A 27,301-nucleotide genomic window follows, 5' to 3' on the forward strand; every position below is an offset into this window, starting at 1 on the left:
AGCTATTAAATCATACAAAAATACTAAGACAGTCTATACAAGAAAAACAAAATGAGCCACTCAAAGTTAACAAAAAATTATAAAAATTATTATTATTAGTGCAGTAAGCCCATTTGCAAATCAGAACTTGTTTATTTTTAATGAATAGAAATACTGAAAACCATAATCAAGTAGCCTATCCGGAAATGACAATGTCAATAAAGTCAAATTAAAGTCATGTGAAATAATACTTCCTACAGTAAACTATGCCCAAAAAAGATTGAAAGTAAAAGCATTATCTTAAAGTAAAATAGTGTAATAAAAAAACTCTTTGTGATGATCACATGTAAGCTATATAGCACAAGTCTATTTGATGTGATGTTTACATCTGGAAGATGTATTTTTAAGAGTGTTTGCTCATCTGCAATACGTCTATAGGACGTTTTCTGTCAGATGTCAAATAGACGTTTAGAATATGTCTTTAAGATGTAATGATTTAGAATGCATGTTAAACTGACATCTTCTAAACGTCTATTTGATATCTGACAGGAAACGTCCGTATTGCAGATGAGCAAACACTCTTAAAAATACGTCTTCCAGATGTAAACATCACATCAAATAGACTTGTGCTATCTGGGTAGATACAACCCAGCGGGGCAGCGGGCGAAATAAGTAGCCAGGCCACCGTTTCTCCCGCTACTCCCAATGGCCAGACCTGAATTCTACATTTAGCACACTCTGTTAGACCTTACCAGATTTTTTTTACAGTAAAATACTGGCAACACTTTTTAATGGAAAATGGTTTGATATTGTCAGAATTTGGCCTTTTTTTACAGCAAGGGGTTAACAGTGCAGTTATTTTCAATAAAAACTGTCACCTCGGGTGAAAAATGTCGTCCTGTGTTCCGTCTTTTAAACTTCTCCTCAACGTGCATGCAGTGTAAATAAAGCAGTTGCATCAATGAAATGATAGTAGCTAAAGTTAGTCCACGGCCACACCCCCGTGCTAATGGTACCGCCCACGGCGCAAATTACAAGACGAAAAATAGAAAAACAGAAAATCAGTTCGATTTCATTTTTGTTTCTGAAGTCACAATTTAGCACACGGAAAATTTAAAAAAAGGGAGAAAACGGCAACTATCCATTGATAATGTAACTGGAAAAACAAGAAAAATGAATGTCTGGTTTCAATTTTTCATTTTTGCATTTGCATTGTATGGTCTGAAAATTGAATTGTGAAGCGTTACACGGACCTGTTTGGCTTGTCAATTCAGCTGTCGCAAATTCATTGACTTTTAAAAATCAAGGTCTTTTTGTAATTTTGGAGTGTAATTTTAATGCACAAAGTTGTTTTTATTTTCTTATAGAAAAATTATTATTTTCTTAAACCCAATAAATTATTGTAAATAATTCAAATCAATTTTTAAAACTGTTGTTCCATTATTACCCCCTTAGCAGATTTTGACTCAGAAACTGTGATTTTGACTGTGAATTAATAATTTATCTCAGATATTTTGTTTCTGTCAGTTAATGTTGTTGTGATGAAAAGAAAATAGGCTACATTTTGGGAATAATTACGTTTTGATAAAATAGGATGAACATACTCGCTCAACTACTGTATACTATTTTTATTTTGAGTGCATGTTTAATGGGTAATATTCAATTATGCTTGCTTCCGATATATTTTTTGTTGTTTTTGGAGCAGTTCTATAGCCTGGCTAACGCCAGACCACGTGTCATTGAGAATGATACGTGGTCTGGGTAACGTCTCGGTTACGGATGTAACCCTCGTTCCCTGAGTAGGGAACGGAGACGTTCCGTCGGATGACGACGAATGGGGTTTCGCTTAGAAAGCCAATCGACTTCGAGTACTACAAAACGAGCCAATGGCAAAGAAATGCCATGGGTCTGCGGAATTTGCATAGCGTAACTCCGCCTCACCTCGTGGGTATTTAAGGAGAACGCTGGCAGCAAATAGGCATGTTTTCTTCGCTGAGGAGCCAAGACTGAGCTCAGGCGATCCCCGCGGTACAGCGGAAGTGGCAGGCAGACGGAACGTCTCCGTTCCCTACTCAGGGAACGAGGGTTACATCCGTAACCGAGACGTTCCCTTTCGTTGTCACTCCGAGTTCCGTCGGATGACGACGAATGGGGATACCAGTCTAATCACGCCACTTCTCAGCTGTCTTCCAGTGCCCTGCGTAAATCTGAGATCCCTGTCGTGAGACTAGCACGGACGAAGGACTCCTATTTAACACAGGAATACCAAGGTACACTGGGAAGCATATCCCAGATCTTTTAGGGAAGTATGCAATTACTGCCAACCCAGAGGGGGGGGACTTAAAAATACACATATGACCCGAGGGATGCATATGGGGAATCACTGGGGTGTCCAGCCGCAGGTGGAATATTTCAACCCCAGGGGTGGCAAGGTGGCTTGCCGAGGGAAAGACACATGCTCAAAGAGGCTTACAGTGGAAATACACATGTGGGGGTAGCTCAGAGGAGGTACCATGCACACGGAAGGCACCTAGCCGACGCGCAGGCAATAGACACTGGCGCCAGCGTCAGCAGTGCTGGAGGAGCTCAGGGCTTTCGGGGAAGCTCACCTGAGGAGAATATCGCACGTATCCAGTCCGTGGAGTGGCATGGCGAGCAAGCGAAGACACCTAACGGATCCCATGTTAGCTTGAAAAAGACAGTACACGGGAGGAGACTGGCTCCACTCGAAGATTGTAAAATCTGGCGAATGTGTTAGGTGTCGCCCAGCCAGCAGCTCTGCAGATGCCCAAGAGGAAGCGACACTCCGGGTGGAGTGGGCGGTCACACCAAGGGGGCACGGTCGACCTTGCTGCTGGTATGCCAAAGCAATGGCGTCCACTATCCAGTGAGACAACCTTTGCTTGGAGAGAGCCTTCCCCTTCAGCTTCCCACCATAACAGACAAAGAGCTGGTCTGAGGTCCTGAAACACTGCGTTCTGTCTACATAGATGCGAAGAGCACGTACTGGACAGAGCAGTGCCAAGGCTGGGTCTGCCTCCTCCGGGGGCAGCGCTTGCAGGTTCACCACCTGGTCCCGGAAGGGAGTGGTAGGAACCTTGGGCACATATCCAGGCCGGGGTCTCAGGATCACGTGAGAGCCACCCGGCCCGAATTCCAAGCACGCTTCGTCAACGGAGAATGCGTGCAGGTCCCCTACCCTCTTGATGGAGGCCAATGCAGTCAGAAGCGCTGTCTTCATTGACAGGAAGTTAAGCTCGACTGACTGCAAAGGCTCAAAGGGAGCGCTACGCAGGGCAGTTAAGACCACTGCGAGGTCCCAAGAGGGTACGAGAGGAGGGCGAGGAGGATTCAGTCTCCTCGCTCCCCTCAGGAACCTGATGATCAGGTCATGCTTCCCCACCGACTTACCTTCTATCGGGTCATGATGTGTGGCAATAGCGGCGACATAGACCTTGAGGGTGGAGGGAGACAGCCTTCGCTCCAACCCTTCTTGAAGAAAGGAAAGCAGAACACTGATCGAACATCTCTGGGGGTTTTCTTGGTGAGAAGAGCACCAGTTGACGAAGAGGTTCCACTTCAACGCATAGACGTGTCTCGTGGACGACGCTCTAGCGGAAGTGATGGTAGCCACCACCGCTGGTGGTAGGGTACTCAAACCTACCTCGTCCCGTCCAGGAGCCACACGTGGAGGTTCCAAACATCGGGACAAGGGTGCCACAGGGTGCCCCGTCCCTGAGAAAGGAGGTCCTTCCTCAGAGGAATCGGCCAAGGAGGTGCTGTCGCGAGGAGTATGAGTTCGGAGAACCAGGTCCGGGTGGGCCAGTACGGCGCGACCAGAGTGACCTGCTCCTCGTCCTCCCTGACCTTGCGCAGGAATTGCGCAAGAAGGCTCACTGGGGGAAACGCATATTTGCGGCCCTGCGGCCAGCTGTGCGCCAGTGCATCCGTGCCGAGCGTGCCCTCGGTCAGGGAATAATACAGGGCGCAATGGGTCGAGTCGTGAGAGGCAAACAGATCTATCTGTGCGTCCCCGAACTGGTCCCAAATCAGCTGAACCGACTGGGGATGGAGTCGCCAATCTCCCGGGAGGGACTGAAGCCGTGAGAGCTCGTCGGCTGCACAGTTCAGGGCTCCGGGGATATAAATGGCACGAAGCGACCTCAGATGCTTCTGACTCCATAAGAGGAGGTGGCGGGCGAGTTGCGACATACGGCGGGAGCGCAGACCACCTTGACGGTTGATGTACGCTACGGTCGCGGTATTGTCTGACCTCGGGACTCGGTCGCGAAGCCAAAGCTGAAGTGGTCTCATATGAAGTAATCCGAGCGGCGTTGCCACGGCTGCGGATGCCATATGCCTGCGGACGCACACATTCGAAAACGCGTTTGGCGGTGAGCATCTTGAACGGCAGCCTGTGAAGGGAGCGGTTCAGAACGCGCAGGTCCAGGATTGGCCGTAACCCACCGGTTTTCTTCGGGACAATGAAATACGGGCTGTAGAAGCCGGTCTTCATTTCGGCTGGAGGGACAGTCTCGATCGCACCCTTCGCCAGCAGGGTGGCAACCTCCGCTCTCATGATAGGGGCATTGCCACCGACCATAGTGGAGCGGACTCCCCTGAAGCGGGGAGGAGACCGCGCGAACTGAATCGCGTAGCCGAGCCTGATCGTTCGTGCGACCCAGCGGGACAGGTTGGGAAGCTCTAGCCAGGCTCCCAAGGACTGAACCAGCGGGGTCATGCGAACCACAGACTTCCCGTCGGTGGGGCAGCGAGGCGGTATGGCTGACCCCGACGTGGTCGGCATAGCGGCCCGGTGTGGGGGTACAGCCATGGACCGCGTCCTGACAGAGGAGACCAGGGAAGGACGAACGTTCCACGGGGGTCTGCTCTGCCAGGGGTCTGGCGACAGAGGAGGATGAGAGAGGCACGGTCCGGGGACGGCGCGCACTGTCATCCGGCTCTGGGACAGAGGAGGACGAGGGGTGCACGGCCCGGGGGCGGCGCACCGTGTCGTCCGAGAACTCTGTGTGCTCAGGAACGAATGTGTCACTTCTTTCTTTAACCACATTAGGGTGCTGCCCACCCGAGGGTGAGCAGCGGGGAGTGGAGAACAAAAGATTCTCCCCCGGCCCTCCACCGGGGGAAGGAGTGGTCCTGCCACCATCTCCTGAGAAGTGCACATCATTCCTGAGCAGCCCGTCTCAGGAGCGCCGCTTGGCCCGGCGTTTAGCGGGGGGCGGGGCTGGAGAGGGCTGGGGCGCCTTCTTACGGCTTCCTCCGCGACCGGGCCCAGGTGAAGGCTGCTGCTTGGGCCGGGCGGGAGGGGCGGGAGCCGTAGGAGGGCGCCCTCGGCGGCGAACAGACTGAGTATTCTGCCCGGTCGGCTGGGTGGAGGCAGCAGCGGGCCGTCGGGGCAGAATATGCTTAATAGCCTCAGTCTGTTTCTGAGCAGTCGAGAACTGTTGGGCAAAATCCTCGACTGCACCGCCGAAAAGGCCGTCTTGTGATATGGGGGTGTCGAGCAGCCGGGACCGCTCGGCATCCTTCATATCAGCAAGATTCAGCCAGAGATGTCTCTCCTGGACCACAGCTGTGGACATCACCAAACCCAGGGAGCGTGCGGTCACCTTCGTCGCTCGGAGAGCAAGGTCGGTGGCGGCGCGCAGCTCATTGAAGAGCCCTGGGTCTGTCCTGCCCTCGTGCATGTCCCTGAGCATCTGGGCCTGGTAGACCTGCAGAATGGCCATGGCATGCAAAGAGGTGGCTGCCTGTCCCGCAGCTCTGTAGGACTTCGCCATTAGCGTAGACGAGTACCTACAGGCTTTGGATGGGTGCTTAGGCTCACCACGAGAAGAAGCGCTCTGAGGACACAGTTGCATCGCAACAGAGCGTTCAACCGGGGGGAGCCCAGTGTACCCACGGGCAGCGGCCTCATCGAGGGGAGGAAAGGCGGATGAAATCATCGAGCGGTCACGGGAAGACATGGGTGTCTTCCAGGACTTCGAGATTTCATCATGCACGTCCGGGAAGAAAGGTATCGGGGCCTGACGGGGACGGGGATCCGCAGCCCGACCCAAATACCAATCATCCAGCCGCGAGCGCTCGGGGCAGGGCGGAGGGGTCCACTCTAACCCGATGCTCGCGGCGGCTCGAGACAGCATGGCCGTCATCTCTGGATCAGACTCTGGCACAACTGTATTCACACCCGAAGGTGGCAGCTGTGATGAGTCTTCACTTCCAGAAGACTCAGACCCACCTTGTGATGCCGCGATAGACATCGCGTCCTCCTCTGGAGCGCCAAAGGAAACCCGCGGGGCACCCGAAGATGATCCCGCCGGAATCCCCTGAGCACTCACGGGTTGCAACACTGGAGAGGGTGCGGCTGGGCACGGACTGATAGTCGGCGCTTTGTTCCTAACCGTCACCCTCAGATCACCCTGGCCACCAGCCGAAGTACTAGCTCTATTTCTAGAGTCAGTAGATCGGGGTGTGGATGAGGGGGCTCTCACTCTTGCGAGATCACTGAGTCTTGATCGTAATGTTGCGATGGTCATGTTCCCGCAGAGAGAACATGAGTCATCCACGAGCGCTGCTCTAGCGTGATCAATGCCCAAACACACTATGCAACGCTCGTGCCCATCAGAGTCGGCAACGAGTCTACTGCAACCAGAAGTGCACGGGCGAGGCATCTTTAAAAAGACGTGCCGCGTGCAAGCTCTTTTGTGAGAGGAAAAGAAACTCTGACTGTGTTGAAGCGCCCGGGGAGAAACACACTCGCTGTCAAACCACAGACAGATAAGCAGGAAGTGCGCGCTCGCCGGAGATCGCCGTCACACCAACACCAGAAAATCTCGCTCGTCTTGAAGAACTGACAGTACAGGAATGGCTTGTGGAACGAAGGATCACCTTGTCTCCGAAGCGAAAACATGCCTATTTGCTGCCAGCGTTCTCCTTAAATACCCACGAGGTGAGGCGGAGTTACGCTATGCAAATTCCGCAGACCCATGGCATTTCTTTGCCATTGGCTCGTTTTGTAGTACTCGAAGTCGATTGGCTTTCTAAGCGAAACCCCATTCGTCGTCATCCGACGGAACTCGGAGTGACAACGAAAGGGAACACATGTTCATTTTCTCGTATTTGAGGCGTGGTTTACGAATGCCCAGAGCCGTTTATTGGGTGCTACGAATGTCTATCAAATGCGCCTGTACGTAGCTCATAGCCAATCTCTTCAATTATACCAGATGACGTATGTAGAGTGACAGAAATTCGACAAGGAAGACGACGATGGGTCAGAGATTTATGTGTACACGAAACTACCATGAAACTACTTAGAACACTATCTAATTAAGGCTGCATCGAAAGGTAACTTTGCGTCTGCTGCCATGTTGGATCCATAGATATAAACAATGCTTCGGTGTGTCGTCATCGTCTTGCTGCTCCCTCCCCGTTCTGTGATTGGTTCCCTTCCCTAGATGAGGCGAAAATCTGGACCATGGTATCCATACTGCTTTGCAGTGTGAATAAAATCGCGCTGCAAAGGCAGTATGGGGAAACCGTACTCGGTTACTAACGTAACCTCGGTTCTCTCTAGAGAGGGAACGAGTACTGCGTAAATAGCTTTACGCTATGGGGAAAACCTCTTTTCCACGAGATATTGAAGCCAAAAATTATCCTTAAATTTTTATTAATGTAAAACGCTTTGCAGCAGCAAGCAAACATAGGCGAGACAGCTCGCGCCCCTATTGGCTGCTCATGCGGCAAATGCAGCAGCCTATCGAGAGAGACTCTGCGTGACGTAATGACCAATGGGGGCAATTCGCGCCCATATCGTCACGTCCCGCCAGAAAAGGCGTGGTCTCGCCCTATAAATAAGCTCGGTAGGCTGGTACAAGCTGGTTTTCATCGCCGAAGCGAACCAGAGCGTATTCCAAGCACGGCAAGATACGCAGTACTCGTTTCCTCTCTAGAGAGAACCGAGGTTACGTTAGTAACCGAGTACGTTCTCTGACGAGAGTATCTCTCGTACTGCGTAAATAGCTTTACGCTATGGGGAACACAATGCAACACGCCGTGCGTACAGGGATCCAACATCAAAGTCCCAGGGGCCGAAACCCGGGGCTCATATAGTGCATAATCACCATAAACTCACATAGAGTGGAGGAAGAGAGGCTGGAAGCATCATTCCTTATAAAATAGCACCCAGAGGGGCTAATCATATGACAATAAAACGCGCAGCCAGGGTGAAAGCTTTCAGCCTGATCTGGGTGGCCATACGTGTGTCACACTCGTGGGGCTCCAGTAAACTCAGTATCTGGGCCGCACAGCGGGGCAGATAGCACTGAATTCTAGACCGCCAAAAGCTTAGCTTGTAAGGCGGGTACCTCCAGGTTATAGTATTTTACAAATGTAGACGGCGAGGCCCAGCCCGCGGCCGTACAGATATCTTGCAGGGTAATCCCGCTAGACCATGCCCACGAAGAGGCCACGCCTCTCGTGGTGTGCGCTCTGACACCCAAGGGGCACGGCAGGCCCTTTGCAGTGTAAGCGAGCGTAATGGCATCCACTATCCATCTGGATAGGCTCTGTTTTGAGGCGGCAAGTCCCTTGGAACGCCCACCAAACAAAACGAAAAGCTGCTCAGTCTGTCTGAAAACAGACGAGCGCGACACATAAGCTCTTAATGCCCTGACGGGGCAAAGGAGACTCGCGTCTTTCTCCACATTGAGAACCGGAAGGGCAGACAGGGAAATTACCTGGGCCCTAAACGGTGTATTGAGGGATTTCGGCACGTACCCGTGCTTAGGTTTGAGAATGACTTTCGAGTCATTAGGCCCAAACTCCATACATGACGCGTTTACTGAAAGCGCCTGCAAGTCCCCTATGCGCTTCACTGAAGCGAGAGCCGTGAGAAACACTGTTTTGAAAGACAGATGTTTCATGTCCGACAGCTGGATTGGCTCGAACGGGGCGCCTTTCATGGCCTCCAGGACCGTGGAAAGGTCCCACGTCGGGACTGAAGGGGGCCTGGGAGGGTTTAGCCTCCGAGCTCCCCTAAGGAAACGCACGACTAAGTCGTTCTTCCCCAGCGACTGGCCAGACACCGGTTTTGCAAACGTTGCTATGGCCGCCACGTATACTTTGAGCGTGGATGGGGTCCTGCCCTTATCCAGTAGCTCTTGAAGGAAGGAAAGCACTTCCGAAACCCCGCAGTCCACAGGTAAAAAGCTCTGGGCTTGACACCACGCAGAGAACACAGACCATTTCGAGGAGTAGAGCCGCCTGGTAGACGGAGCTCTAGCCTGCGCGATCATGTTTAACACTCCCTCTGGGAGGCTAGCGGGTACCCGTTGAGGGCCCATGCGTGCAGGGACCACAGCTCCGGGCGAGGATGCCAAATCGAGCCCTCCGCCTGAGAGAGGAGGTCTCTCCTCAATGGTACAGGCCATGGGGAAGTGCTGGTCAGCTGCATCAGGGCAGGGAACCACGTCTGGTTTGTCCAGAGCGGCGCCACGAGCAGCACTGGGCATCCGTTTTCCCTGATTCGTTCCAACACTTGAGGCAGGAGCGAGACGGGAGGAAAAGCATATAGGGGACAGCGGGGCCAAACATGAGCCAGAGCGTCCTTGCTTTTCGAGAAAAACTTCGGGCAATGAGCGTTTTCGTGGGACGCGAATAGGTCCACCTGTGCTCTGCCGAACGTTTTCCACAGCAGCTGGACCGTCTGCGGGTGCAGCGACCATTCCCCTGCTGGGACATTGTTTCTGGACAGTCTGTCTGGTCCCACATTCAGGTGACCAGGCACGTGCGCTGCTCTTAGTGAGAGCAGTTTGTGCTGAGCCCAGACCAGGAGGCGTTCCGTCAGCCTGTGAAGGTTTCGTGACCTGACGCCGCCCTGGCGATTTATGTACGCCACCACCGACATGTTGTCCGACCGGACCAAGACGTGGTGGCCTGTTACCTGGGGACAGAAGCGCCGTAGCGCTTTGTCAACTGCTATCATTTCCAAGCAGTTTATGTGAAGGAGCTTCTCCCGCCCAGCTGGAGTACAGAGGCTGCTGAGGCCATTAGACCCAGCATTTTCTGAAACCTTTTGAGCGAAACTATCGAGCCGTGGCGGAAGGATTTTGCGACGTGCTGAATATTTAGTCCGCGCTCCGGTGACAGGCGTGCCGTCATGGATAGCGAGTCTAACACTGTTCCCAGAAAGGAATTTTTCTGACTGGGAGACAGTGAGCTTTTCGCCCAATTGACTGTGAGGCCCAGCTCCTCGAGGTGCTCGAGTAATGCGGCCCTGTGTTCCATGAGCTCCGATCGTGATCGAGCTAGAATCAGCCAATCGTCCAAGTAGTTCAGGACTCGCATGCCCTGAAGTCTCAGGGGTGCGAGCGCCGCGTCCATGCACTTCGTGAATGTACGAGGTGCCAGAGACAGGCCGAACGGCAGGACTGTGTATTGATATGCCTGGCCCTCCAAGGCGAATCTCAAGAATCGCCTGTGATGGGACGCTATTTGTATTTGGAAATAGGCGTCTTTCAGATCTATTGACATAAACCAGTCCCCGTGGCGCACTTGCGCGAGGATTTTCCTGGTCGTAAGCATTCTGAACTGGCGCTTCACAAGCGCTCTGTTCAGCTGTCGCAGATCTAAAATGGGTCTGAGACCCCCATCTTTTTTCGGTAGCAGAAAATATCTGCTGTATAGGCCCCCTTCGCTCTGAGCCTGAGATAAAGGTTCTATAGCCCCTTTGCTCAGTAGTTTCGCTATCTCGGCACGAAGTAGATGAGACACTTCGTTTTTCACCGTAGTTTCGACACGCGCCGTATAACGGCGAGGGCGTCGAGCGAATTGTAGCGAATAGCCTCTCTTTATAGTGTCCAGCACCCATTCTGATACCCCGGGAAGCTTTGACCACGCATCGGCGTGAATAGCTAGAGGCAGAATGAAATCCGGGCTCTGGCCGCGGCAAAACGGCAGCTCGAGAGCCCTGGTATACTGGGAACACACCACCGTGTTTACAGTGTTTGAGGCGGGGGGGCGCGCTGATCACAGCGGGCAGCCCGGCCGCGCTCAGCTTCTCTATGGCAGATTGTGCAGAGAAAGTGAGCGGGTTCGTCGAACTCGTGGACGGACAGGGCGGCAGACGGCGGCCGTTGTCCGTCAGTGAGCGACTCGAGCGAAACCGGCGAAGCTGGCAGGCGAACCGGCGAGCTTTGGCGGGCTGGAGAGAGCTCGGGAGCGCGCTGGGCGCGGCGCTTCTTGCGGCGCGGCGCCATGGGGGGCTGTGGTGAAGGCTCGGAGAATGACGCCAGGCGAGTCCTCAGAGTCACCATAGACAGAAGCTCGCAATGAGGGCATCCGCCGTCTGTGAGCGCGATAGCCGTGTGATCCTCACCCAGGCAGGACACGCAGATGACATGACGGTCCTCGTCGCTGAGTGGGGCGCGGCACGAGCCACAGGATGGCATCTTTAAAAAGACGCAGCTCTTTTTGTGATGAGAAGTGCAAGTCGCGTCACGTAAGCGAGCTAACACTCTCACCAGAGTAAGGATACAAAGGATATAGAACGCCGGAAAGCGCAGCAGGTACGGCAGTTGAAGGCGGCGAGGCCAGCGACTCCAGAAGCTCGTCCCGCTGAAAGGCTTGCTTCGACGGCGCGGCTTCTCACTCCGGATCCAGCGATGCGTACGCTTCGCTGAAGAGATGAAAATCAGCTTGTACCAGCCTACCAAGCTTATTTATAGGGCGAGACCACGCCTTTTCTGGCGGGACGTGACGATATGGGCGCGAATTGCCCCCATTGGTCATTACGTCACGCAGAGTCTCTCTCGATAGGCTGCTGCATTTGCCGCATGAGCAGCCAATAGGCGCGCGAGCTGTCTCGCCTATGTTTGCTTGCTGCTGCAAAGCGTTTTACATTAATAAAAAATTAAGGATAATTTTTGGCTTCAATATCTCGTGGAAAAGAGGTTTTCCCCATAGCGTAAAGCTATTTACGCAGTACGAGAGATACTCTCGTAAGAGAACCAGGCTAGCAGTTCTATGTAAAAGGTAATTTAATGATTGTAAGGGATTTAATGCCATAATTTGGGTTTATACTGTGTCTTTCCTTGTTCATCACAAGTGTGATGGCGTGACGTTCTGCTCAAAGGTATTTCCCAGAATTCGGGCCTATTTCTGTCCAGAGGGCGTAATTCTATTAAAAACTAATTCAATCTAATACATTTTAGCACCACTAATTAGTATAAACAAAAACAAGCCTAGACTTATTTTATGGCTGCTCTTACTAATGATTTTAACACATTTTATTGGTGTTTTGTGGTACAATATCTGTGTTTTGGTGTTGTCCGCCACCAGAGTTTTCACTTTCACTTTTTTTTTGGTCTGAAGTCACTTAGGCTCTTAAATTACAGTAGGTTATGATCAGTGATTTGTCATCACCGCAACAAACTGTCATTACCAGAACTGCAATGTCATCACCATCACCATTACCATACATATTTTTGCCAATAAATGATGTATAAATTACAAAAACATCCTACAATTATATATTTCTGACAAAGTTGGACAGTCTAAATTATCACTGTATTAAAAAAGTTTTGATACATGGCATTCACTTAAAATAAGCTTATATTCCAAGCCAGGGTAGATTGATGAATCAGAAATGTAGACACTTAAGTGACTATAATTCATCTTGCAAGTAAAAATCAACAATCCCATTAAGTTCAAGATAAAATAGATTCCATGTGAAACCACAAAATGTTTTAAAAGCACTGATTTATCATTTAAGTTTTATTATTTTACATACATTCGATGATGTGATGGTAATGACACATTAACTTGACATAGTTACAATGGCAAAAAATCATAAATTCCCTTATCTTATGCGCTCAACCAAGCTCATAACATTGTACCTGACTTAAGGACTGATAATTTGATGTATACCAATTAGTCAAATTTGGGATTTTAATTTTCAAAATTGCAGCAACCCAATTTGGCCCTTAATCTGAGAAATGCCCAAACAAAGGTTAATCAGGCCAGTACAGTTTAACCACCCCTTGATGATGTCATTAAGAGAATTACTGATGTCAGATCTGGAACATTTAGGAGATTTAGTGTTTGAGGAAGGAACCTAGGAACCTTTAGTATGGTTTAAACATGCTAGATTACACATACTGTATATGCATTGAATATGCATACAGGAGTAACCACTGTACAAGCACAGACAGCAAAAGGAATTCTAATTTCACAAGTTCCTTACTGAGATGTTTTTAAGAGGAACAAGAATTTTGGTGAACATGTTTTGAAATCATTCACGCAAGTTTGTGCTTGACTGGGCTGATGATAAAGCCTAAGCACATGTTTCCTGATCTTATCTGCTGTAACCAAAGTATTACATTTTTAAGATTCACAATTTAAAGAAGATATGTCACATTATGACAACACTATTAAAAAATAATAATAAATGGTATAGCTTGTAATCAGATATCAACGCTATGCATTGATGTCAGTCAAGTTTAAGAGGTGGACAGTAACACAGTACATGAGTACTGTACTTTAAGTACACTTTTTGAGTATCTGTACTTGAGTATTATTTTTTCTGGAAACTTTTTTGAAAGACAAATATTGTACTTTTTACTCCACTACAATTCTGTCAAGGTCTTTGAGTAGAAAGTAGTATAACGTCACTAAGGGGATGATTTTGGTTGCAGCTATGGGGTTGCATTATGGTTGGAAATGAAAATCGGTTTGAGGCCCGAACCCGACGTCGGATTTTTGGTTGGAAATGAAAATCGAGTTGACGTCAGAACCCGACTGATGTTGGTTTCTGACGTCAACCCGATTTTCATTTTCAACCAATACAACGTCTGTCCAACGTTGGAGATTAATCTGGCGTTGGATTCTGACATCAATCTGATTTTCATTTTCAACGTTGGGTTTGGTCTTCTAAATGCGAATTTTGTCATTGTTTTGGAGCACACTAGCTTATAAGGCTATATTCATACTAAAAGCCAAAAAAGTTTAAATAGGGCACTATTTGAGGGAACAGCCATTGGAAACCATTGTGGACGTTATTGAATGCACTTATTCAATCTCACATACAATCCCACTACTGGAACTGTGTTCTATAAATAAATTTGATATTGATATGAGACTGTGTTGGAGCGTAGGCAGGCAAAGAATCAGAGGCATAGGTACTGTATTACACAATGCATTGGCATTTACTTTTGATACTTCTGTACTTTTACTTCAGTAAAAATCTGTCTTTACAACTTATACTTGTAACGGAGTAAAATTTGACCAGTAGTATCTGTACTTGCACTCAAGTAAGGAAGTTGTGTACTTTGTCCACCTCTGTGTTTAAGGATAATGATATTTCAAGTGCAGAGAAAATCTGAGCATGATCAGTACATGCTTGGATCATTTTCACAAACATTCATGAAATAAACTCACCTACCCACCACTACAAAAATAGTGGTGTGCATTTTACATTTTAAATAATCCAGCTATTTTTCCTGACAATACAACAAAGACAAAACTGACAAAAACATGGATAAAAAGCAATGCTAATAAAATATTAACTTTTAAATGATGGTATTAGACCATGTCTTAATACACTAAATCATATATTGTACAAGTCGTATGCAAGGGATTCAACTGATCTGGCATACTGGATGTAAAAAACACTTATAATGCATAATATGATATAACAGTTCTTCCAGAAAAAGAAGTTGGGTTCTTTCTCAATTGGTGAGTCTCAAGTCGTGTCTCTGCTAGAAATTATTTTCATGCAGGTATGTTTATTCTATTAATCAGGAGCAGTTTCCATGTTTCTTTAATAGTACATGTGATGTTAATGTGTATTTACCATGGTAACTCATTTCCATATCCACAAAATGCCACTTTATTTTCACTTTGTGTTGTTTTGTATATTTTTAAATGACCAACTTACTAACTTTTATTGTATTAACAAAAAATAGTTTAGGAGTGCATTTTAATAGCCTTACCTCTTCATCAGTATTAATCATATTAAGTGGGACGGTACTTGTGTGTCAACTAATTTTGTGGAATATATTTACTTGTTTTATTTTTCAAAACAAATTTATAATAATTTAAGGCCGATTATATATATATATATATATATATATATATATATATATATATATATATATATATAGACACAATAAATAGTGTCACAGCTTGATGACCATGGAAAATGTGGGCCCGATGGTCAAACCAGTTGAGAAGCACTGAGCTGCACCACACACAGGGGAAACTTTCAAATCTCCTGTCAGGGTCTAACTCATTAGCTTTCCTTACCAGGCGCATTACGCACTCCGATCATGAAATCTTCAGATAAAGCAGCTTGAAATGTTTACAGACAAACAAGAAAACAACACTGGCTATTTGTATTAGCTTCTCTCTGCAGCAAATGTTAAAGAATATTAAAACTTTTAAGCTAATAGAAATACACATTTGGCTGAATAACAAGTATCCCTAAATTGATATGCATTTTATATACAACATTAAATGTCTATATAGCAAAACAAACACAGTGGTGTTACAGTATATAAGAGAAGGCAGAATTTTTCACATTGATTGCACTATATAAAAGGCAACAATCTCATTCAATGTAAATGACACTAAAAAGATCAAGTAGAACAAATTACAACAATAACCACAGGGATCAATTTCCCAACATTTTGTTCTTCATTTATTCCTAATTAAATAATCCTAAGTGTCCAATCAAACTATCACCTTTCCTTTCACATGGTCACTTCTGGCATTTTCTTTTTTTGGCCGAGGAGGGGGAAGAACCCATTTATTCAGTCACTTTGAAGTTCTTTCCTCAATTTGCAACAGCAGTTAATCATTCCTGAATCACGACAATGCATTCACTATAAATTAAGAGAAGAAAGTGCATCAAGTGTTCAAGTAGGGTGTATAGTTTAACACATTTAGGGAAAGGAAATAAATGGTGGGCCACTGAACCGGCACTTAACGGGCGAAGGGTATGCCAACCTTTAACTGTAACAAGTTGAATTTCAACCTTTTGTGATAGATACTACGCAAATATTGGCAAAATGACAAAGCAAAAGCACAGGTGGCAAAACAGTAGCATTTAACCTCGTATCTTTTGATTGGCAGTATTGTTTTGTATTATAAGGGTGGTTTGTGGAAGGATTTTAGGGAGGAGTGGGAACATGGAAGTGGTTTTGCGGTCTCATCTCTTTGAAGCCCTTCTTGGGTCCCTGCCATTGCTAATGGTGACTGTGGGTTTGGGGGGAGCAGGGGATCCCCCTGCAGTTACTGGGGGTGGTCCATTGCCTGGAACACGCCCGTTTGGTCTTCCTGGAGCACCAAAGTTGGGATCCCGAGGCACAGGTGCAGCACTGTTATTGGAAAATACTGGCCCAGTACCATTTCCTGTTGGGCAAACAAATAAAACAAAGAGTGGCAAACTTAATCATACCAGAAACATACAAAAGACACCATACTGAGGGACCAGAAAAAGCTATTACTTTGTGTCATTAAGCAGACACTTATCAAAAGCAACTTACAGTATCCTAACGGTAAGAACAGGATCTCAGTAACTCCAATTTCAGAGACTGAACCTGCAACCTTCGTTAGCAGCCCAGATTCCAAACCATTAATCCACCACTACAAAAATCAGCATCCGTCACTTTAGTAGGACAGATTATGTAAAGTACTAGTCATACATTTGTTCACCTGTCTGCACAGGAGTACCTGAATTTTGATTCGGTGGAGAATTTCCGCGCTGTTCTTTACCCTATTGAGAGGACGAGAGATAAGACACCATTGTGTTGACTTTGTGCATAACAGGAGCTTTACTGGTTAGGCAAGTTTAATGGCTTGGTATTTGAATGTGCAGAAGTAAAACCAAATGTTTGCTTCTGCATTAATAACTTCTACTTTCCAAGTTATGTTCTAAACAAAGACTTTGAAATGAGTTGGAGTGAAAAAAGCCCTTTTTTTTTTACATTATAACTGAAGCAAATTTAGACATGCAAATGATTAAAGGGAAGTATAATCATTGAGGCGTCACACTGAGGTGCCATTTTGCATAAACATTGATTGGACTCACCATCTTGTTATGCTGGTTAGCTTGTCCTAGCAGCTCTGGATTTGGCTCACTGAAATTAGGAATCTCAGAATACACCATACAGAACCTGTGAAAGACAATGTACTGATGTAAAATGAATGCTCCCCATTTTTTACTAAATGCTTAAACGTTAAACCATTTGTTTTACTTCAGTGGCATGTTGATGTCAATAATTCATTGCTGATAATCCATATTATGCAAATATATTGTGATAATATATAAGTGACATCCAATGATATAATGGCTAACAAATTATGGCTGAAATTAACAGTTCCCAAACCTTTTGCCAGGTACATTTGCTAGAATTCTTTTTGGTCAGTCATAAAATTTTACAGCAATCTCACTCACGTAGAACAATTTCTCGACAATTAAATAATTTAGAGCCAAACTTAGATTCCACTATAGACCAGGGGTGTCCAAACAAGCTCCTAGAAAACAAATTTCCTGCAGATTTTAGCTCCAACCTGCTCAAATGCACCTACCTGGAGGTTTCTTAATCCTCCTGAAGACCTTGATTAGCTGGTTGGGTAATAAACGCTACAGGAAAGTTGCCCTCCAAGAACAGTATTGGACATCCCTGCTATATACTTTTCAATGAAATGTTCAGGCTTGGAAATAAAGATATATAAAATCCAGATTTCACCATGAGAACCCTATTCAATTAATTTTAGGCAGTTACTGAACCAAAGCATTTAAAAAACAGAATTCATGAATCTATTCACGGATTCATGTGCCAGTAGATTTCGAAACGTCACAAGGCCAAATTACCATGGTTATTGCCAAATGCTGATAAATCACAAAATGAAAATGGAAGATGATATTGTGAGAGGCAACATTTAATACTCACTCTCCTATTTTTTGTAAGTCTCCTCCTCTTCCAGTGTACAGTGTAAGGCACCCCTTCCACATTGAAGCATACCTATCCAGACAAAAATATATTTCCAAAGTTAAAACACGTCATCTGTACTTGAAACAACATTTATGAGCCTTAAAACAAATATTTGTACTCTGCAAGTTTTTATAGCACATACATGGTTGTCAGTGACATTAATTTCACATACATCCTTGTTATACAGCCTTGCAGGATACTCAAAGCAGTTTAGGTCAGTTTGAAAGAGATAGTTGCCCATTTACCGTACATTTGACTGACAGACCAATAGCCATAGTGTGTTTAAAGCGTCAAAGGTCTGACTAAAACACACACACACACAGAGAGAGAGAGAGAGAGAGAGAGAGAGAGACAGCATGTGTCTCGTACCCTCTCGTAAGGCGGATGATGTCCCCGGGCTGGATGAGGCTGCCCAGCTCATCCCACACAGAGATGGCGATGCTGCCGCTCTTGTCCGCCACTCTGCACGAGCGCACCTCGTGTCCGTCCTTTGTCTTCGTCACCCGACCTGTGCGTGCACAGCAAAGTTCAGTAAAATCTCAACCGTTACAAAACTACTGAAAACACACTAACGATTGCGATACATGATGGGTGATGCGTGAAAAGTCAAAGCTACAAGAACACGAGAAGAACAAAATAGACGTCGAGCGTTAGACATGTTATTCATGAATGTTAGCTGTGAGAAATTAGCTCTAACTGTTACTGGTGCTAAAATGCTCGTGAGGGGCACAGCAGTGAATTCACTTACCGATTTCCAAAACTATAAAGACGATATTAAGGTTTTTAGATCCGGCCTTTACATCTTTAATCAAGATCACACCTTCGTTGGAGATATTCGACATTTCTGAGAGCTGTGGTGAAGGCTAGCACACCGGCTAACGAAACCACAGCTGTGTTGGAGGATTTCTTGATCTAAATCTAAATCTGTGCTCTGAGTGATACGTTTTATTTGCCAAATAAACTTTATTTGGCGAATAAACTTTGCATGCAAAACCCTTTTTGGAAAGGCTATGGTGTTGCTAGCGTAACATTTGAGGCAGTTTTTCCACACTTGACGAACGAGCTAAAGGAATGGAAGTAAAAGCAGGAAATATTTCCTCATACACGATTAAAACGACTCGTTTAAAAACACTCAATTCGTTTTCCAGACAGATATTTTAGACTTCATCCTGCCCTAAACCTGGAAAAACTACGACTCAAGAAGACTTCAAGTCGTCACTGCTCAAAATGTCTAGCATCCAGATTCATACTCAATCACTTTTTTGTTGTCGTTAGCCTACACTGTCAATTCACGACGTCAAGTTAACAAACAGCTGTTAAAATCTATGTTTTCTTCACACATATGCCGGTTATATTGCGGGTTGCTTTTAAAACCGTGTCAGTGAGTTCAGACACACATACTGCCCGGTCAAACTGAACATCGCGTCTCTTCATGTAAGTTAACCTTCCACTCGAAAATCATTCATCTGGCGTCTATTCGACATTTAAAATGCTAAAGCGACGAGACAGTCAATTAAAAAAAACGATTTCAGCCGAGATAACTATAACTGGTTAACTTGTACGTTATGACCAGTTCGAAACTTCCTGATGGCCGTTTAAATTGTTATAATTATAGTATGTTTTCTACTTGTGACGTACTGCAATTTTACCAAGAAACAGAATAAAAAAAAATAATACTTTCGCAAAAGAGGGGAAAATCTCTATTTATCTCTATTTCACAGTGCTATCTCTGTCTCTCCCTCACTAACAAAGCGTCTGATCTGCGCAAGTGTGTGTTCGGTTCTTTAAATTCTACCGGATGTACCATCGCACTGTTTCGCGGGGGTGTTCACAGATGTGTTATTGTTGTTTAATACACACATGCGATTTGAATACACGCACATTTGTTTGAACAGGGATCACAAATAATTCAGCATATGTTGTCCAGTATCATGGATATTACACGGGAACGAAAGCTTGAGAGACCCAAGTGTTTTTTTTTTTTTTTTTTACATTGAGCTCAATCTGATTGGACACCGTGAAGAAAATGTGTCCACATGTCATGGATAGGAAATATATATCCACACTCCATTTCCTCGTACGATTGTCGACGTTGTGTAATATGATTTGATTACACGCTCCAAAATATTTCCAAAGGTAATAGGTTGCATCATCACCTTGCGTTGTTTTGCTGTATTTTAAGGGACTATCCACGAAGAGTAGTTAAACATGTGTTGATGTTCACATCAAATAAATAAATGTTAAAGACTATGTAGACAAGTACATAACATTTGCTTTGTCACAATGATCATCTTTCGAATAGAAATTTGAAAACACGACCGGTTGACTAGCTGGTCAGATTATAATTGTTTTAGTTTACATCCTACATTCTTTGCAGGGGTTTAGCAACAATAATAATTCACATGCAGTAAAGTCTCGCGATCACACATGCAAAAAGAAAACCCGTCACGAACAGGATTCGAACCTGTGCGGGGAAACCCCATTGGATTTCGAGTCCAACGCCTTAACCTCTCGGCCAAAAATGGGGCAAAAGGGACTGCTATGAGGGGGAAAGAAAGGGAAAAGAGAGGAGAGGGGGAGGGGGGGAGGGGGGAGAGAGAGAAAAAGAAAGAGAGAAGATGAAAAAAATCCATCAAACTGAATGAACACTCACAAAGGATTTAAATAAAGGGTTTAATTGTTTTTTGACTATTTAAAAGTACCATTTAAAACTAAAAATACTGATCTGACAAACACACCACACACTCTTGCCAGGACTTGCACCTGGAATCTTTCACCCAAAGGATGAATGTGTTACTATTACACCACATGAGTTGTGTTTACACCACCAGCACTGCAAACACAGCAACTAAAAACAAAATGTTCACAAGACAGCAAACATAATTATAAACTGAACTATATACAAATATAGAAAACAACTATATGAAAACATAACTATATGCATAACTACGATATACACCAATTTAAAACAAAATCAAGGTCTTCCCTTTACATTCTCCCTCCACTGCTCTATAGAGAGGCCTGAGGCTGGACAATACCACCGGCCCTTCAGCTGAGTGTGGCCATTTGTCTTATTTTTTTGCCAGAAAACTGTTTGTGAGTACAGAAACATAAAAAAAAAAAAAAAAAGAGGACAGCAACTCAATCGTACAGGCTGCGTTTGGTTGTTAAAAAGCAAATGTTTCCCACTTAACCCTTTCGCACGTACGTTCTAAAATAGTCAGACTGGCAGCCTGGCGTGAGTTTTTTTCTGCGACCGTTATTTTGTAATCAATCGCGTTCTAATTTCCATGGAGACGCATGAACCTTGTCACGTGAAATTTCGCAGTCACAATGGCGCACACGATGGATAACCGTCTGCAGGTGAGTAGTTTTAATGTTTCGCTTTATTTTTTATTCAAAACCTCTCAAATAATTTGTTAGCGTGTACCGACTATGGTTGATATTGTTTTGTTTATGTCCCCCCCCTGCTTTGAATTTCGCTTGCACATGGTTCTTTGCATCTCCCTCACAACAGCCGCGTGACAATCGGTGAGTAACGTTAGGCTATATTTTAGTTTTTAATTGTATTCTGAAGCATCTAGAATTATTTACAAGCATGCAATACATATGAATAAAGAACGTAAAACGGACAGTGCTCAATAATGTGGTCATTACGGTTTGTTTGTCTGTCAACGCGCTGTTTTGCACATTGCAAATTGCAAATAAATATGTTCAGTAATCCGTGCATTCAGGAGGTAAAGTCGGGGTTCAGTTGAATTGATACTTTATAACATGAATATACCAAAGCACATATTTGCCGTTAAATCCTTTACATCGATTTTCTTGTTTGTTTTAGTTAATATTGTTACTGAGTTTTATATCTCTCAATAGCAAAGCAGAGAAAAGCTACATGGTATGACATTGTTGAATTATATTTTCCTATATACAAAACATTTGAGCAAGCTGTGTGAAATACAATTATATATGGTCACACCTTACTTATTAGCTTGCTCAAATGTTTGTTGGAAATATAATTTAAAGGGATAGTTCACTTTAAAATGAAAATTCTGTCATCATATACTCACCCTCAATTTGTTTCAAACCTGTATGAATTTCTTTCTTCTGCTGAACACAAAAGAAGATATTTTGAAGAATGTCAGCAACCAGACCTATAACTGGAGCCATTGACTTCCATAGTAGGAAAAAATATATACTATGGAAGTCAATGGCTCCAGTTAAAGGTATAGCGGAGGATCTTTCCGAATTTTAGAGAAAACTCACCCTCTCCATTTTTTTTTAAAATGCACATGCGCAACACTCTATTTGCTCCCGAGAGGGAATGCCTATTAAACATGTGCACGAGAGAGCATGATAGCTTACATTAACTTTTACTAGCAGTGATTTTAAATGGATTTCTCCAAATAGCATGACAAACTTTACCTGTCTAGTAGAATCTTTGCGACTGCGGCATCAGTGGGAAGCCCAACCTGTGCTTTTAGCGCACGCCAGCGTGTGAAATATTCACCCAAAATCACTCTGGTCTTGTTTCTATATCCTGCGGCCTTTCTCTTCTTATCATACACTTCGTATACATTTTTTCTCTTTCAACCCTCAGCCATTTTCAAAGGAATGGCTGAAACCGTAACTCATCACACATAATACAACTGAAAGTGTGCATGCGCAGAAAGCGAAAACTACATAGGGACGAGCACGTACGACGGCCTTACGTAAACATATCACCAGAATGATTGACACTTAGGTGGACCAATAGTATAGGCTACCCACCCGGAAAAAGAAAATCCTCCGCTATACCTTTAACTGTCTGGTCACTGACATTCTTCAAAATATCTTCTTTTGTGTTCAGCAGAAGAAACAAATTCATACAGGTTTAAAACAAATTGAGGGTGAGTATATGATGACAGAATTTTCATTTTAACTATCCCTTTAACGATGTCATACCATGTAGCTTTTCTCTGTTTTGCTAGTGAGATATATGTATAGTATAAGATTAGCATTATTAATAGAATTCAAACGTATGACATTTGTTAAAAAGAAATCACAAAATGTACACATTTCATGTATGTTTTATTAAATCTATTTTAATGTAAGTTAAATGTTTTTTTTAACACAATACGTTTATACTTACTAATATAATTACAAAACAGATTTACAATGAATATCAAAATAGTATCATCATAAACAAACAAAAATTCTATAAATATACTCTGACTTTTGATAAATGTTTTTGTTTAAAACAAACTATTATACATACCTTTATACTTAATAATATAATTACAATAAAAAAATAATTAAAATAGTATCATCATAAATTAATTAATATACTCTGACTTTTTACAGGCTTAATAATGCTTCAGTGTGTGGTACTCCTCAAAACATGGGACAGCACACAAGGGAGTGTTGCATGGCACACACATGTGCTTGGTGAGGCGCCTCTGCTTGCCCTTGCGTGTGCTGGAGAGGCAGACCTTGCAGTGCCGCCTGGTCTTGCTGCCCTGGGAAGTGGTCTGAGGGACTTCAGATGGGAAATGCCTGGCTGTAAGGCGCAGAGGAGTGTCTAAGGCAGGACGCCCTCCTTTGGTTGGACCGCGCGATGTGCTGTACTCCTCCAGCAGCCCTCTCATCAGGTTCGTCCTGAATTGTAGGGAGGTGATTTCCTTTCCTACTCATAGTAGAGCACATCAATAGGGAGGGAGTGAGGAGAATAGAATAGTATGTGACAGTATGGTCTGTTTATTATTGTGAATTTGTTAACACTTTAGATTACATTAATTAAAAATGTTATCACTTTTTATCTTGTTTATATTTATTATTAGATGATTTGTATCCATTTCTCACCAGTAATTTGCCGGTAGACGATGTGGCTGTTGAGTAAAACAGTGTCAAGTACATGGAAAAATATCTTCTTGTACCACTTGGTAGACTTTCATTCATGCATTCATGGAAACCAGTCATCATATCAGCTTTGTCAACTGCCCCCATCTTTTCGTTATACTCCAGCACACAGACTGGCTTCATCCTTGGTTGCCCAGTGATGTGATCAAGCTTCCCTGTGGCTGCCATACCAGTTGGGTGGACTGTGGTAAGGACATGTACATCCCTCTTGTCGTGCCATTTTACTGCCATCTGTGACCCATTCTCTTCGAATTCCACCTCACCTTTTTTCATCTTACAGGTGAACTTTGGCATCCCTTTCCTGTTTGCGCGCACAGTCCCACAAGCTCCAGTGCCAAGTGACAAGAGGTGCTGGAAAAGTGTGGGACTACTGTACCAGTTGTCCACATAAAGAACATGACATTTTTTTAGGTAAGGTGCTAGAAGTGTCATCACAACGGACCCAGAAATCCCAAGTCCTGGGTAATGTTGGATGTCAGTGGTAGATCCGGTGTAAATTATCATGTCCTCCACATAACCAGTGAGCACATCACACAAAACAAAAAACTTGACCCCAAATCTGTGCCGTTTAGATGGAATAAACTGACGAAATGCCAGCCTGCCTTTCCACTTCATCAGAGACTCATCCACACACAGATCCCTGTATGGCACAAAAATGCGACGAAAGGAGGAGGTGAGAGCAGTAAATATGTGTCTGATTTTTTTCAGCGGGTCATTGGAAACTGCTGTCGCATTGTTTGCGAAGTGAAGACAGCGGAGGAGCAGAAGGAAGCGATCCTGTGAGAACAGAGACCCAAAAAATGGGGTCAAGAGCATGGGGTCTGTGCTCCAGTAATCACGAAGTGATGGTTTTTTTATCACCCCCATTAAGAGAACTGCCACTAAAAATGTGTACATTTCAGGGATATTTGTTGGAACCCATTTAACCAGCTTTCCTTTAATTTCCCTTTCTTGCAAGTCAGAGGCATAGCGGTTTGTTTCCTCCACAATTTCTCCCATGACATCTTCTGTGAGGAACAATTTAAAACAATTGACCTCACTGGGTGATTCTGGTGGATTTTGCACACCACAGAGCTGGTTGTCAAAATTGCCTGGCCCAGGAGGATTAAAAAGGTTGGTTGCCTTCCATAACAATGAGTTTACCTCTTCTGCCTCATTTGGGACTGGTGTCGTCTCTTCATCTGCAATGTTGTCAAGAGCTTCAAGGTTTGGGGGAAGATCTTCATCGCTGTCACTCTCTGCCTCGCTGTCAAAAATCTCCTCATCAGAATTAAAAAAAATGTCCTCAATTTCCTCATTTGTCAGTTGTCGTCTTTTATATAAATTTTCTGTCATTTTCTCTGAAGTTGGTGAGCTTGATTAAAGTTGTGTCTTTAAATTAGAACAAAGGCGAGTGTGAGGTAACGGTGACGTCAGCTCTACATCATTTGTCAGCGGGAAAAAAAGACTCGCAATGCATGACAGTTCAAATCTTTTTTTATTTATTATACAAAATATTTACAAACTTGTAGTTATTAACATCGTTAAATATATGTAAGGGAACTCCTAATGTGGTTTTAATACTTAGAGAAAAAAAGATCATGTTAGTTGATCGGTAAGATATACGGGCAATGGGCGCCGCCATTATTTGTTTACAACACTGATGGAGAGTTGGACTCAGAGCCTGCTGGATTTACAACATGCAAGATCATCCATGTCTCCCGAAATATATGACAGTAACCCCCGCTTCACTGCATCTCACGCGACGCTCCTGCTTGAGGCTCACGCGCTGCTCCTGGTGTGAATCCACTCATTGATTAACATGCACGCACGCCGAAAAAAAAATGCGCTGCTCGCGTCGCTGACGCTTGCGGTGTGAAAAGGCCGTTTTCTCTACAAGGTGTTTGACTCGAATAAATATTAATATTACATCATGTTTAAAAGGTTATTTTGTTGTTATAAATATTCGTGTGCAATAATAAACTATATATTTGTTATTGTGTAATGTAATTTGTAATGTAAAGTGTAAATTGTGTAATGTAAAGTGAATGAAACCTAAAATAAACATTAAAATACTCTGAACAGTTGTGATAATGATGAGAGCTGTGCACGTCCGTCTCTGGCTCAGTGCCAGTCAAAGCGGGAAAGCAGTAAAAGCAAAAGTTTGAAATTTTGAATTTAGCAGTTGATCACGTGATTCACTGAACGTTCTAATCACACCGGTGTGATCGTACGCTCCAGGGACCAGCCAAGACTGATCACACCGGTGTGATCGTACGCGTCAAAGGGTTAAATATGACTTACCAATTTCCAGGACGATGAAAACCAAATCAAATCAATATTTTTTAATCCAGGTATAAGGTCTTTAATCACACAGACACTTTCTTTCAACAGGTCTGCCATTATACAACAGAGAGTAGGGGGTGGGGGGTTAAAGAAATTCAATTCAGTCAAACTGCCAGCCAACCATCTTGGATCACCTAAGATGACTGACCGTGCCAGGCACAGGTATTTATATAAGCTACCTGAAAAAAAATCAAGGTCCTCCCTGTACATTTTCCCTCCACTGCTCAATAGAGAGGCCTGAGGCTGGACAATACCACCGGCCCTTCAGCTGAGTGTGGCCAGTTGTCTTATTTTTTGCCAGCCCACACTGCTTGCAGATATAGTGATATATATCCTTTGCTAGTCTTTTCCGTGGTGGTTCACCCCTAGCCACTCGCTCTTCATCCTCTCGGGCAGCTTTCTGCCTTCTCCAGGTGCGCTGCCTGGGCTGAGTTTGTGGTGGCAGGTTATCAGGCAGCTGGAATTGGAAAGGTGGCTGGAATTGGGGAGTGGGTTGGAATTGGGAAGGTGGCTGGAATTGGGGAGTGGGCTGGAATTGGGAAGGTGGCTGGAATTGGGGAGTGGGCTGGAATTGGGAAGGTGGCTGGAATTGGGAAGGTGGCTGGAATTGGGGAGTGGGCAGGAATTGGGAAGGTGGCTGGAATTGGGGAGTGGGCAGGAATTGGGAAGGTGGCTGGAATTGGGGAGTGGGCAGGAATTGGGAAGGTGGCTGGAATTGGGAAGGTGGCTGAAATTGGGAAGGTGGCTGGAATTGGGGAGTGGGCTGGAATTGGGAAGGTGGCTGGAATTGGGGAGTGGGCTGGAATTGGGAAGGTGGCAGGAATTGGGAAGGTGGCTGGAATTGGGGAGTGGGCTGGAATTGGGAAGGTGGCTGTAATTGGGAAGGTGGCTGGAATTGGGAAGGTGGCTGGAATTGGGGAGTGGGCTGGAATTGGGAAGGTGGCTGTGATTGGGAAGGTGGCTGGGATTGGGAAGGTGGCTGTAATTGGGAAGGTGGCTGGGATTGGGAAGGTGGCTGGAATTGGGAAGGTGGCTGGGATTGGGAAGGTGGCTGTAATTGGGAAGGTGGCTGGAATTGGGAAGGTGGC

At 45.0% G+C, this 27,301-nt stretch overlaps 1 protein-coding gene and 1 non-coding gene across 3 annotated transcripts; both read right to left on the minus strand.

The window, feature by feature from the left end:
• Window positions 1-16,176: 16,176 nt before the first annotated feature.
• Window positions 16,177-19,700, minus strand: nabp1a (nucleic acid binding protein 1a). Of its 2 annotated transcripts, none has more exons than XM_056252005.1 (6): window positions 18,742-19,700; window positions 18,363-18,501; window positions 17,952-18,023; window positions 17,083-17,171; window positions 16,729-16,764; window positions 16,177-16,407 (listed from the first exon to the last, which is right to left on the minus strand). In XM_056252005.1, exons 1-6 carry the CDS (start codon window positions 18,833-18,835, stop codon window positions 16,205-16,207), a joined length of 633 nt encoding a protein of 210 aa, XP_056107980.1. In that variant the 5' UTR covers window positions 18,836-19,700; the 3' UTR covers window positions 16,177-16,204. The 2 variants fall into 2 exon arrangements, with proteins under 2 accessions (XP_056107980.1, XP_056107979.1); XM_056252004.1 differs by having other exon boundaries at window positions 16,711-16,764.
• Window positions 19,701-20,433: 733 nt separating this feature from the next.
• On the minus strand, window positions 20,434-20,519 carry trnas-cga (transfer RNA serine (anticodon CGA)). Its single transcript has one exon. It is a non-coding gene; the product is annotated as a tRNA-Ser (tRNA).
• Window positions 20,520-27,301: the final 6,782 nt, after the last annotated feature.

Source organism: Rhinichthys klamathensis, unplaced genomic scaffold (genome assembly GCF_029890125.1).
Source record: "Rhinichthys klamathensis goyatoka isolate OS25496 unplaced genomic scaffold, OSU_Roscu_1.1 h1tg000090l_1, whole genome shotgun sequence".
Lineage (NCBI taxonomy): Eukaryota > Metazoa > Chordata > Actinopteri > Cypriniformes > Leuciscidae > Rhinichthys > Rhinichthys klamathensis.

Bases quoted from the DNA above. Each gene is read 5' to 3' on its own strand.
- nabp1a (XM_056252004.1), bottom strand. From the start codon at position 18,835: ATGTCGAATATCTCCAACGAAGGTGTGATCTTGATTAAAGATGTAAAG. The intron at 18,024-18,362 runs GTACGAGACACA...TTGTCTGGATAG, and splicing joins ATCATCCGCCTTACGAGAGG to GTATGCTTCAATGTGGAAGG. The intron at 17,172-17,951 runs GTGAGTATTAAA...TGTCTTTCACAG, and splicing joins GACTTACAAAAAATAGGAGA to GTTCTGTATGGTGTATTCTG.